Raw genomic sequence first — 13,938 nt, 5'->3', positions numbered from 1 at the left:
TGGCAATGATATTGCACAAGTCTTTCATTTTATTCTACAGAAATGTTCTCATGAGAAAATGTGTGGGTTGCTGTGAGACTTGAGAGTTCAATGGTTCACACTTGGTTGCATGGCATTGCAGTTCCCCTTCGAAATGAATCACATAGCAAGTTTTGAAATGGTTCTCACATGTACCACTCAGAAGGCAAACTTAGGTCACAACTTTCACCTCTAGTCTGTCCAGCGTAGAAAAATGTGTAAATGCCGTTAATATTGTGAACTTGACAAGAGTGTGTGAAAGAACACTTGAAAAAACAACAAACAGACAAACAAAAAAGTGCTAAAGAAAATGTAACAGCTATGCAAAAGTCCTTTTGCATCCATAGGAAATCAACACTTACATATTTATTATATGTATACATTTTTATAATATATTTAATATATTGACACACAGGGTTGGGAGGGTTACTTTTGAAATGTATTCCACTACAGATTACAGAATACATGCTGTAAAATGTAATTTGTAACGTATTCCGTTAGATTACTCAAGTCAATAACGTATTCTAAATACTTTGGATTACTTCTTCAGCACTGGTAGATTTTTTCACTTGTTTTGACTATAAAAACTCTGTCAGTACAGTAAGACAAAATACACATGTTAAAAATACATTCTCTGGAAAACCTAAATATCTTATGCAGTGTTGTTTCTAAAACAAGATAAATCAAATTGATCTTCTTTTAAGGATGTTTAGATATTTTCACAGGAAAACAATACAGAAATTATTATCAAGAATACGATTTTTGCCCTAATATCAAAGGTCTTACTAGAAAAATAGAAATTATGATCCAACATGAATTTTCTTGATAAAAAAATATGATTGTGCCTGATAACATGTGCATGTAAAATGACTAGAAATAGCATTTTATCTTAGCATAAAGCTGACAATTTACACAAGGTTTATTTCTATTTCTTCTGCTCCAAACTTACTTCAAACGTACTTCTCTGTCTGCTCGTATGAATGTAACACATCATAAGAAAGTGTTTCACCGCTGTTCAAATGCACTTTGGATTGAATCATTTCTATGTATAAATGTTTCCATCTGAAAGGACTAAATATTAAATGAAACAAATGACAATAAAATGCAAAGTAATCTCTTCAGTAATCAAAATACTTTTTGAATGTAACTGTACTCTAATTACCAATTATTTAAATTGTAACTGTAGTGGAATACAGTTACTTATATTTTGTATTTCAAATATGTAATCCCATTACATTCATTCCATTACTCCCCAGCCCTGTTTACACACACACATACGATTATGGATTTGAACACATTGTATTTTGTTGGGACTGCATTGACAAACTGTGACCTAGAATTTGCAGTATAAAAATTGTTTTTACAAAATGTTTCAAAAAAAAAAAAGAAGAAGAAAAAATGCAAGAAAGAAATAATTCATATTAATGAATTGACAAGGTGTTAAAAGGTCAAAAAGTAAAAAACAAGTGCCATCTTCTGAGATTCATTTCAGCATTGAGTAGGATGTTTCTGAAAGTTCAATGGCTCAGTGTGTACTAAATCATGGCACTTCAGTATGCAAATAAATCATCAGATTTTACTCTAGATTACTGAAAGGTGTCCGTTATAACAAAACTACACATTCTGCGAATTATAATACAGTTTTGCAGGTTTTTTTGCTCACTGTTTAGTTCCAAATACTAAACAACCCATTGGATCAGATACTCACTCAAGTAAACGGTGTGTTATTCAAATTGTCCAGCTATAGTTTAAATTAATAAATGAATTAACTAAACTGGCCTTAATGGTTTCTTGTTATACAGTATGTGTGGGCAAAACGAATGGTTGCCACCTTACCCCAACACATCAATGCATCATACCTAATATTTTGGGTTATGACCTGTAACCATCTTTCATCTTCTTGCTCAAGTTTTACAACTGCCCTCTTCACCCGTAGTTTAAGCTGACATTAGAGCCCTGGTGAGAATCTTATTTCAGAATCATTCTCATGCTCTTCTTTCCCCGCTTTACAGTTAGCACTGTGACAAGCTACTCTCGGTTTGATTGTGAATCCTCTTTCATCTCAGGACACAACAGGAGGCATGTGTTGGTATTAGTGAAACTGAATGGTTGTCAAGCAATATGAGATTAGAATAGGCTGCACTTCCAAAAAGTGAAAACAAAAACAGAAGGAATGATTATCAGAAACAAACAGTAGGCTTTGTGTTTCCTGTTATTGAGAATGGTTTACCTCCAATGGGTAAAGCTTTTACCCAATGCTTGAGCATATTTATATTAGGGCTGTCAGTCAATAAAAAAATTTAATCACGTTTAATCACATAATGTTTTGTAGTTAATTGCGATTAAATGCAGATTTTGAAAGTGCTGTAATTTTACTTTATATATAATTTTCCTGTCAAAATGTATTTATTTCCTTTTTAGGAAAGAAAACAAAACAATTTTTAACAATATGTTGCTTTATTAACATTTTATAAACAAAGCCTTCCACAGTATAAAGATAAAAATGCACTAAAATATCACTAACTTATGTAACATTTTCCAAAGTCTAGGGAGTTTGACTAATTAAAAGATTTAGTCACATAGGTTGCATATTCATTGCAATGGGCATTAAATCTCTTAAACTCTCAGTGTAATGCCCTTCCAAGCAATGTTTATGCTGGTTTATGCTTTATTAACAGTAAATGTGTTAATCGTGATTAAGAAAAACTACCACAAAATAACTTGTTTTTGTGTATTTTGTGTTTCACAAAGAAATTCATACAGGTTATGAACAACATGATGGTGAGTAAATTATTACAGAATTTTCATTTGGTGGACTATTCCTATAAATCGTTTCTGTGCCAGGGCATACATCAGTTTTCACTTTTATTTGTACAATCTGTTTGATAAGCTTTGTGTAGAATATGTTAAACTGCAAAAAGAGTTACCTAGACAAGATCATAGGAAAAAAGAAAAAAGGCTGGTAAGTTCTAAGCCCACTCTCTTAGTTTCATCACATGATACTTTGTGACTTTTGTCTAGTGGTTCCCAAACCTGTCCTGGAGAATAACACATTTTGTATGTCTCCCTTATCTGGTACTCCAGGACAAGTTTGACAACTACTGGTCTAGACAAATCCCTTAATTTTGATCACAGAAACTCTGTATATTAAAGGTGCTATATGTAATATTTTGAATGTACTAAATCATAAAATGCCCATAATATGTCAGTAGAGAATTAGGAAACATGCTAAGTTGAAATACTGGCTTCTCCTATAACAATGCTACAGCCAGTATATTCTACTATTAAGTTTCCATTCCGGCCGAATTTCTGTTTATGTTTTGGCCCGTGTGATCCCGCCCACTGCTCACTCACCAATAGTATTTCGACACTGCCGGGTTGCCAGATTTGAACAAGTTTGCAGGAAAACAACACTGCGTGCTGCAGCCATGCAAGCCAGCAAACGAACTGGATCAGAGATAACAGATTCCACCCGTCCTAAAAAGCCTCGCCATCCGTCTAAAAACCACCATGACCAGAGGCGTAGTCAAACAAAGATAAATACTGGAGATGCCTTTGGAAGATGGAGATAGCTTAAAGCCCAGAAATCCTTTAAAACATTCTGGCAACCCGCATGAGCTTTGAGTCTGGGGCAGGGCAGACGGGAGCGTATCTATGTTCCCAGGGTCCTATGTTCCCCATTTTTATATGGTACATACTGAACATACGAAAAAGGGTCCTATGTTCCCCAGATTTATATGGTACATAATGAACACATGACAAAGGGTCCTATGTTCCCCAGTTCAGTGTTCTGTTAACACACATTAAGTAAGCTTTTCAAAAGGTCAGGACTCATTTTCCCAGGGCCCTATCAACTTTATTTCAGCAGTGAGAAGTCAGTCACAGCTAAAAATAAAAAGGGTGCTCAAAATTAACTATAGATTAAAAACTAGCTAGCATAAAAAAATAAACTAGCATATTTGGAGGCAAAAACAAACTGGATTAAATTAGATACATACGTCATAATGTCATGAGAATTAGATTAAAAAACATGCACACTACCGTTCAAAGGTTTGGGGTCACTTGCCTGAAAAGTTTCTCATGATCTTAAAAACCTTTTGATCTGAAGGCGTATGCTTAAATGTTTGAAATTAGTTTTGTAGACAAAAATATAATTGTGCCAACATATTAATTCATTTAATTACAAAACTAAAATTATATTTAAAAAAAAAATAAAATTACTTTTTAAAATGGATGACTTGGACCGAATAATTAAGAAAAGCAGCCACTAAGTGCCCAGCATATAGATGGGAACTCCTTCAATACTGTTTAAAAAGCATACCAGGGTGATACCTCAAGAAGTTGGTTGAGAAAATGCCAAGAGTACACTTTGAAGATGCTAAAATATAACACAGTTTTGATTTATTTGGGATTTTTTTACTCACAACATAATTCCCATATTTCCATTTCTATTATTCAATAGTTGTGATGACTTTACTATTATTCTAAAATGTGAAAAAAATACAAAAAATAAAAATAAAGAAAGAATGAGTAAGTGACCCTAAATGTTTGAACGGTAGTGTATACTAGGCTACTTTTCACCTAAGGAAGCTATGACCTTTTGTGACTCCAACCATTTGTTTTGTTCCCTCAAGTCTAGGCCTATTATACTGAGAGCCATAAGGCAGTGCTGGGGAACAGAAACCCCCTTTGACGAGTTCCCACAATAACCCATATCATATTAAGCAAATACAGAGCTGGGGAACATGTTTTTCAGGTCCCCATAATGTGATGTATAGAGATGGGAAACATAGGACCATAGGAACTGGGGAACATAGGACCCTATTTTATGTGTTCATTATGTGCCATATAAATCTGGGGAGCATAGGACCCTGGGAACAAAGGAATAACCCCGGGCAGACAACTCACCAACATTTTGAGTTTGGACTGCAGTACCCATTTCAAACTCTTGTTGTCAGTCTTACATATAGCACCTTTAAACCACACAGGAAACATAATTTAACAGATTTTGACTGATCACTTCTTCTATTTAATAACTGTTAATGTGCTAACAAAAAAAATCAGTAGCACATAGTATAACCTTATTATAACAGGCAGAAAAGGATGTTGTTTTCATTTATAACTTAAAGTATGTAGGGCAAATAAACATACAGTATGTATAGGCTATATGGCAGTCAATGCAGTCTGGTTGTGGGACCCATTTGCTAGAATATGGTTTTAGATATTCAGTGTTATTACTCATGGGCAAGAAATTAAAAGATGCAATTCTGCTGAACTAATATTTCTCTCTTTCACATGCTTTGGTGTGCTACAGTCTGTGTGGCTACTCTGTGAATCAGTCCAAAGTTACTGCATACATGGACTAGATATCATCTTTTGAATTAAATATTAATTTAATGACTAATCTTGATTGAATGCAAAGTAAATGTTTCATTTTTAGAGGAGCAGGCCTGTTTTGAAGACTTCCATGTCAGGCCCACTTATTGAAACCACACACTGGTAAGCTCTTCTTGGAAAACATGGACCAGTATGTAGTAGGCCAACATACCAAACACAGAAACGCATGTTCTAAATAGACAAAAACTCAACAAGGCGCCTCAAAAAGATCTAATTAGGTCAGTGATTGTAAGTATCTTTAATGTTCTCAGTGCAGAATTTTGCAGATAGGATTCTAGACAGGGAAACACTAATTGCCCACCTGGTCAAACACAGATGTAAAAAAAAAAAAAAATGTTAGCTGTAAAACAGAATTAGTTTACACCTTCTGCTTATTACAGTTGACCTGCATTCTTTGTCTTCTACTGACTGTTTTTTATGTGTAGGTTTTTGTTTTGTTTTTCACTTGACTTTTTCCATTTGAGGTTCGTACACGTCTACGAGTAGAAAACTCGCTACTGACATCTAGCGGTACACTTTAAAAAGCATGTTGTGCGTTATTACAAACTACAAACATGTTTATAAATCAAAAATTGATCCAGTTGTTATGCAAGTACGTTGTTATGTGGAATTCTAATGGATTCCTATTTTAATTCTAATTCTTCCGGCTCTTTAACTATGAAATAAGAAAATAATCTTATCAAAAAAAAAAAAAAAAAAAAAAAAAAAAGATTAAAATACATAAAAAAGTCAGATCGTGCTTAATTAGCCTATTTCACATTCAACCCTACTTTCCCGCTTCGTCAAATCAACTTTAGTGGACCCTTCTGTCTTTAACTGTGACTGATCCATGGGCCTTTTACTGTTAAGACAATCTCCTTTTCAAAGGTGAAAGCTTTCATATGTTAATAAAAGGCACCAGCACCCTGCAGCCCCATAATGGCACATAGCATTTTGCCTTTGAAAAGATACCACTTTGCATGCATCTCATCGACTCATTTTAAAGAAATGACAAAATCCCCCATTTCCTGGCTACATTGCCAGTGTTTGCAAACTATTTAGATCGATAAAATAATGTTCCAGGGTTCAATGCAAGTTAAAATCAATCGGTAGCATATTTGTGGCATTGATACAAAAATAAAATAAAATTATCTCGTCCCTTGTTTAAAAAAAAAAAAAAAAAAGAAGCTTACAGTTTGCTTAGTGCTTACAGTGGAAGTGAATGGGGCCAGTCCATATACGTTAAAATACACATTGTTTCAAAAGTACAGCCATACGACGTAAACACTATATGTGTAAACGTGATATTTGTGTGATAAAATCGCTGACTAACCTCATCTGGGTAAAGTATTCAGTATCGCAATTTCGTTGCCATGACGACACAACGCCGTAAATCCTGTAAGCGATTTTATCATACTATAATCAAGTAGAACATGCATTTTATCACACGAAAATAATGTTGACATGTATAAAGTTTATGTCTTGTGGCTATACTTTTGAAACAGTGTTTATTTTAATGTTTATGGACTGGCCCCGTCCACTTCCGTTACTGTACTTATTGTTTGCTTTAAGCTTTTTAATAAACGAGGGTTAAAATGATTTTCTGTGGTAATCAACATTATGCTACAAATCGTGTCGATTTGAACCCAAAAAAATCCTAGAGCTAAAGCGTTATACGCTGCCCAGCATGTGTTTAGTCTGCGCTGTGTAAGTTTCTGAAGGGGTGAGGGAAGTACCATGTTGAACTAGGGGGGGCGCGGGCATGGTTGTAAGTAACGATAAAAGTTATTTCGTAAAACACATGGAATACATGGACGATATATCTCTCACTTTTTTAGACCGTTCTATGTCGAATTTCTTTTCAATGTGCTTTTTAATGCCATTACCAAGAGTGAGAAGCAACACATTTAGTTCATGTATTTTGGTATCGTCCATTCTTTAGCGTCTCGCTTACATCAATTTGGAATGTGGCGATGGAGAAAGCGTGGGTAAATAATATCCCATGATAATGCGTTGCGTAAAGCTTTGACGACCCTCTGAAGATTCTTCTGTTGTTATGACGACAAAAGGTATGGTCATACTTCTTCTTATTTGACAATACATTTTCTTCGCCTAAACAAACACAAGAGCACAAGATGAAAATTGAGTTTATTCAGCACTGCCACTTCAACCAAAGTTTTTCAACTATTCAAACTTTTCAAACTATTCAGTGTTAGACATATGTAAAGACAGTGATGAATGATATATTTGCTTTTACGTAGTTTAAAGCTCTTAAATCGCATAGCAGTGCATTGTAGTACAAAGTAACTTTACCTCGACATTCCCCTTGTGAAATTATTCTAGAAGTAGCAGTAAACAATCAACATGTTTATCAGTTTGCTGTAAAATACACAGATTTCTTTAAAGGGTAACACTTTACAATAAGTTTCCATTCGTTAACATAACTATGCATTAGGTATCATGAACTAACAATGAACAGTATATTTCAACAGCTTTTATTAATCGTTATTAATGCTAATAAATTAATACTGTCCATTGTTAGTACATGTAAGTTCATAGTGCATTAACTAATGTTAACAAGTACATCTTTTAATTTTTTTATATGTATTATTTATGTTGAAATTAACATTAACCAAGATTACTAAATGCGGTAAAAGTATTGTTCATTGTTAGATAATGTTAACCAATGTCGTTAACTAATGTAAGCAAAACTAGTGTTACAAAAAAATAAGAGATATTAAGCCTGTATATTGAATCCTGCTTCTCTTTTGACCAGGAATAATGTAAACAATGTTGCATCTCTAAAATAAGTACAGTACTGTGCAAAAGTCTTAGGCACTTAAGATGTTTCACAAAAACAATTGTCTTAAGATGGTTATTTATATCTGCTACTTTAGTGTGTCAAAAGGAAATATACATTTTATACTCCCAAACATTAATTTTGCAACTAGAATAGAATAGAAGAACAGGGAGCCCTGCAACAGATGGCATGGCCCTCACAGAGCGCCCCACTGAAAATCGGGTCAGTCTGGGATTGCACGAAGAGACAGAAATAATTGAGACAGCCTAAATAAATCAAAGAACTGTGGTGAATTCTCCAAGAAGCTTGGAACATCCTATCTGCCAACAACCAAGAAAACTGTGTGCAGGTGTAAGTAGTAGAATTGGTGCTGTTTTGAAGGCAAAAGTGCTCACACCAAATATTGATTTAGCTCTTTTTCTGTTTACTGGACTTTGTATGACATTAATTGATTAATGAAAACTATTTATGTCATTAATTTTTGAAGAAATCCTCACTTTGAAAGTTTTTCACAAGTGCCTAAAACTTTTGCACAGTACTGTATATTAATGAATGATTTTAGTGATTGTTTACAGGCTATTTATATTTATCTGTGAAATATTTTTTGTGTCATATTTTGTCTATAGTTTCTTGTCCTTTAATATTGTGCTGTTCATGTACCACCAACTACTGAAATCATTCAGCACTTGTGATTGTTGTGTATGTGGAAGTACAGTGTTTTATATTTATAGTTTAGAGAAGTTGCAAAGCTTTGTTAAGAACCCAAGGAGAAAAGAGGCTCTCACGGATATTTTTTTTTCACAGCATGAGAATCATATTGTTTCATTCTCTAAAAGTTGTACACACCATTCATTTATTCAAATGGGAACATTCATTCCTTCAACTAAGGTAATGTGTGATGGCTACAAAGACTAGATCAGTCAGTCTCTGGTCTTAAAACAGATAATTGTATTTAAAGGGTAAGTGAATGATTTTGGGGTAAACAAGCCCTTTAATCTTACCAACCACTACAAGTTCAGAGTCAGTGCACTAAAGGCTCATTTATACCATTGTTCACATCTCTTTCTTAAACACAAAAAACAACATTCCTGATGTAATGCTGAGGAACCCAGAGATGAGTTTGACTCAAAGTGTCAGAGTGTTTTGCAGCAGAATGATTTGAGTGGGCAGGCATTAGAGGGAGGTGTGTAGACCAGAGAACGTGAATAGCCCTGGAATCTGTGGCTTTGTTGGTTCATAGCCAGGGTCGGCCAAAGCGGAGCCATACAGCATGTGTGTATTGTGTGCTGACAACAGCTCAGTTTTATGGCTCTCATTAACACCTCTGAACATATCTGGAGAACACTATGACAGGCGCTGTGGTGATGTTTCAATTTCCTCCACATGTGCGGCAAAATCTCACTGTTTGCTAGGGCACAGCATCGGTAAAAAAAGTGCATCTGTTGATTCTTGTGTTCTGTGATATTCTTAACTTCCTAGCTCAAAAGTCAGCATACTATGATTTAATGTACTTTTCTTCCCATACAAAATACTTGTACGTTCGTGGGTGAGTAGCTTTTGATGAACTCCTAATTTACAACTTTCTACATCCAGCTTCCTGTTTGGTAACTTCCAGGAGCCTCATGTATCATTCCCTTCCCTTAACTCAATTCTTGAAATCCTAAAGGAAATAGTCTTTTAATACAAAATGGCATTACTATTACACAGTCGCTTATGTAAAATATCAGCTGTACTGTGTGGTGACACAGAGACTAAACAGGAACAGAATAAAGCCATAATGTAACCATAACACACTGATTTCAAAGGAACATTGTACTTCCTCTTGGATAAAGAATGGAAGATTAAAACATGATACTGTTTTCATGAACAAAAAAATACTGTACGAGATTATCTTGAAGGTGCACACAGTCATTTGTTCTTTATTAAAGTTTTACACTTAAAGAAACTAGTAATTTGAAAAAATATGTTCATTTTCTGCGAATAGCACATTTCTACAATGGCATCGGTGCCTACTCTTATATGCATTATGCTACATCCATGCCACTATAGCTGGGTTTCCACATTCAAATGTTTTGCATTTTTTAAGCACAATAATTTGAGGAAAGAAAATGCATATCATTGCACGTTTCCATCCACTACGTCATGCAAATTATCTTGAGGGAGCCCACCTTGTCATGAAGAGCAGGTGAATGACCTCCTTGCTTCAGTGAGAGTATTTGTGGTATTGGAGCAATTGTACAGATGGCACAGAATGAGTGTAATATCTCATATAATGAGGGATGAAATGGCTGCGATGCCCATACGCCTCCAGCCTCTGTGTACCTGGGAGCGCCCATGCCTTAAATATGTTCTGGCGGATTGTGAGGACCCACTTTGATGACCAGCTATGGGTTAAACACTATGTTTGAGGAATTGCTTTGTTGTAAGAAGGAGCAGAAACATGTGCACAAATGGTCAAAACACGTCATTGGTTTGCGAATAAACTGTTTGCATCCCCTTAATGCGGATTTGACTAGTGCAAAACTCTAGAAAATACACCTCTGCATAGTGCATAAACTTTTAAGCGAATCTGTAGAGTTTATGTGCATATCAAGCATTTTCATTCAGGTTTCCATAATAATTTCATGAGAATTTGTAAGAATAGTACAAGATGGCAAATTTGTAAGACATTGTATGACTTTGTTTGTATGAAAACTTACAACTTATACACCAACCAATCACATAAGTTTCCCTCGTCATGGTCACAATTTCAGATATATTTGGTTTAGGTATGAGTTTTGGGTTAGGGGTTAAAATTATTAAATATATCACAAACGCGCATTCTGAATCTGGAACTTTTGCTTTCTTCCATCGTAAACAAAAGGGCTTTTTGCATTACTATCATGGTTAGGTTTAAGGTCTGGATAAAAATGTTACACTTTGTTAGGTTTACCTTTGCGTCGACAAACATTTTGTTTAACAAGAAAGAAAAAAAATGTTCAGGTTGTACAAGGACGCATGTGATTGGTTGTTGTACAAGTCGTATGTTTTCATACAAAAAATATTTTTACGGATTCGCCATCTCATACTATTCTTACGAATTCTCATGAGATCAGGTTGAAATTGTTGGATGGAAATCCAAGATATGTCAACTGCCACATCTGCCAGCGCAACATTAAGTAAACATTACTAAGTGCACTTTTAAGACGTGCTGCCACACGTATCTTTTCAGTCACAATAAGTGTGTTCCGAATTTTCCATATAATGACCTCCATGAATAAGTGTGTACTTACCTTAGTCTTTTGTATATTTACCATTATTATTACTCTTAATAATTGGCTATTATAATGAATATTGTGATATGCCTCTGGTAAAGCAGCCTCAACATTTTCCACAAGTAGAAATACTGCCCCAGCATAGCAGAGCGGGTTAAGCCAGCATCTGTTAGGTCTGTTTTATCTGCTGAGCCTTGCCGCATTAGCAATGAATAGACAGAGGGAAAGTCCTCCAGGGGTTTAGCAGCCTGAAGGATTCGTGCTGTGCTGCAGTGCTGATGGTAGAGTGGAATCCAGAGGAGACACTTCAGTCCACATCAGAGACTCTCCATCTGTGCTTTGGCTCATTTGAAATCAATTTCCACTTTACATCCTCTTTCCTCCAGAAGGAGCCGCATGGCCACACAAGTACTAAATGCCAGGGTGCGGTGTTCACTCACAGGCCCCAGAGCTCCTTGTTCCCTCTCAGTCTCACCCTCTGAAGCTGTAATTATGCAGTGTCTAACGATGGATACTAGTTTGGAGTAATTACACATCACTAATTACCGACAGCGACCTAAGTAACATCATGAAGCATATTTTTAAGACCAAGTTCAAGGAACTTCCTATTCCTCAGGCTAATCAAAACATTTCCTCAGCATTGAAGCCAGATTGCAATGTTGCTTCAGTGTCACAAGATGATTTGTGGAATGTTATTTTGACAAAAGTGTTGCTATGGTTACCCCTTTGGTATAAGCCATTTTTTTCTTATTGTGTGTTCTAATCTTTCCCTTCTATGTGAGAAAATGTAGGGGGGTTCACTGGAACCATCTTCAAGTTTCTTTTTTTTAGACAGAATTTGTAAGTTAACATGCTATACTGTATGTTAAATTGCTCTGCAATACTTTAAGTGTTGTGCATTCTTTCAGTATAAGTATATGCACAATATAATTGTTAGGCTGTTTAAATATAATATTCATAGACCTTTTGGCTGATAATATAGGCTACATTCCATATAAGGTATAACTTTAGTGGAAATAAGTTTAAAATACTTAAACATGTAGATAGTGGGGGGCGGGTGGTTAATATGATAACATTGCGTTAACTGAGCTGAGAGTACTATTATTGCAGCTGAAAACATAAATAAACTAGCTAAAATATTTTAAAACGTAGCCAAACATAGTTGGCAGGGGATTTATAGAATTTAATAAATGCTGAGCGTTACAATTCTGTGGAAATCTGCACAACTTTCTACTGAGTTTTGCAGGCACAGATTTTATGTGTTAATAACTTGATATTAAATATAACTCATCAATATAACTAATGTTTACTAATGTTTTGACGTTGTATATTCCCTTGTAAAGCATGCCTAGAAGCTGAATGGCATACTTTTTTGGATCTTAAATCTAAATTAAAAATTTAGACATTTTTCTAACATTAATTTTTGCATGTGGTGTGGACAGCTCCTAAGTGAAGGTTAATATGCAACTCTCACAGTTCACTGGTGTTCCCAGTGTGCTTCAACTTCATGTCTGAATGAGCAGGATGGGGGAGATCCACACAATAATAAAACTCTCTCCCGCTCCCATACTCACTAATCCAACATATCCCTCATCCCCAGGAAGAGAAGAGATATGAATCTACAGGCTTCCATAGAATATCGTCATAAATTTGTAGACAAGCATCTCTTAAATTCACTTTGCTAATCCTCTGGAAATCCAGTGGATGTAGCACAAACTAAACAACCTATGTATCGTCAGCCATATACGACCCGCCTCACCCCTTGTTTTCAGTGTTGGACACAACCACTCCGGCATAACTTTGTTTTTGGCCTGATCCGAGAAACTCCTTTTTACAGCAAAGGACTTGTACTTGCTCTCTTTTCCTTTTAGAGATATGATAGCAAAAAATAGAGAATTCATGCATTAATGTCATGCCAGTAGTTAATTAACAATTGTTTTCTTGATTAGCCTTCATCAATGAATATAGTTTTAGGTAAGGACCTACTAAATATGAGCTGTGTTTCTTGTCTGAAATAGCAGACATACGCCTCTCTCATTTTTGGGAAGTCCCTCGAGTGTTTGGTTTGACACAAATAACATGATCCAGAAAACTCAATTACTTCCTGCATAAGTTTCCTGTGGCTAGATCTGGTCAGTTCAGATTTCAGTGCTCAGTTTAGTGTTTGTGGAGCCCAGTGGATGAATCTATTATAGGCAAGGCAAGCAGTGATTTCTGCATTCATAAAATAGAGCCCTATGATATCCGTGATGTGAAAAACATGGACGGAATCGTGGAATCCAGTCATAAAAAATTAATTAACTATAAAGTGTGGAATGTCACAGAATTTTACATATTTGGAATTAAATGAATGTCTAAATGCACAACTAATTAAATTAAATTTGTGATATGTCCTAGTGTGATGATTACGCCACAAAAGGCTGCAATAAATTAAATATACTGTACATGTCTGTCTGCATGTACTGCACGCTTCAAAGTGAATGTGTGAAG

At 35.3% G+C, this 13,938-nt stretch overlaps 1 protein-coding gene across 2 annotated transcripts in view; it reads left to right on the top strand.

The window, feature by feature from the left end:
* Positions 1-7,352: 7,352 nt before the first annotated feature.
* Positions 7,353-13,938, top strand: part of LOC127426371 (innate immunity activator protein-like) — a 28,953-nt gene continuing 22,367 nt past the window's right edge. The window contains exon 1 of one of the 2 annotated variants that reach the window (XM_051673149.1): positions 7,353-7,463. Coding sequence is in view for 1 of the 2 variants with exons in the window: in XM_051673152.1 (XP_051529112.1) it covers positions 7,451-7,463 (13 nt within the window). In the remaining variant the exon portion in view is untranslated. The remainder of the gene's footprint in view (positions 7,464-13,938) is intronic. The other variant, XM_051673152.1, reaches the window with a different exon arrangement.

The sequence above is a fragment of the Myxocyprinus asiaticus genome, chromosome 35 (genome assembly GCF_019703515.2).
Source record: "Myxocyprinus asiaticus isolate MX2 ecotype Aquarium Trade chromosome 35, UBuf_Myxa_2, whole genome shotgun sequence".
Lineage (NCBI taxonomy): Eukaryota > Metazoa > Chordata > Actinopteri > Cypriniformes > Catostomidae > Myxocyprinus > Myxocyprinus asiaticus.
Note: the sequence above shows the minus strand (reverse complement) of the source record. Positions and strands in the feature narration are given on the sequence as shown.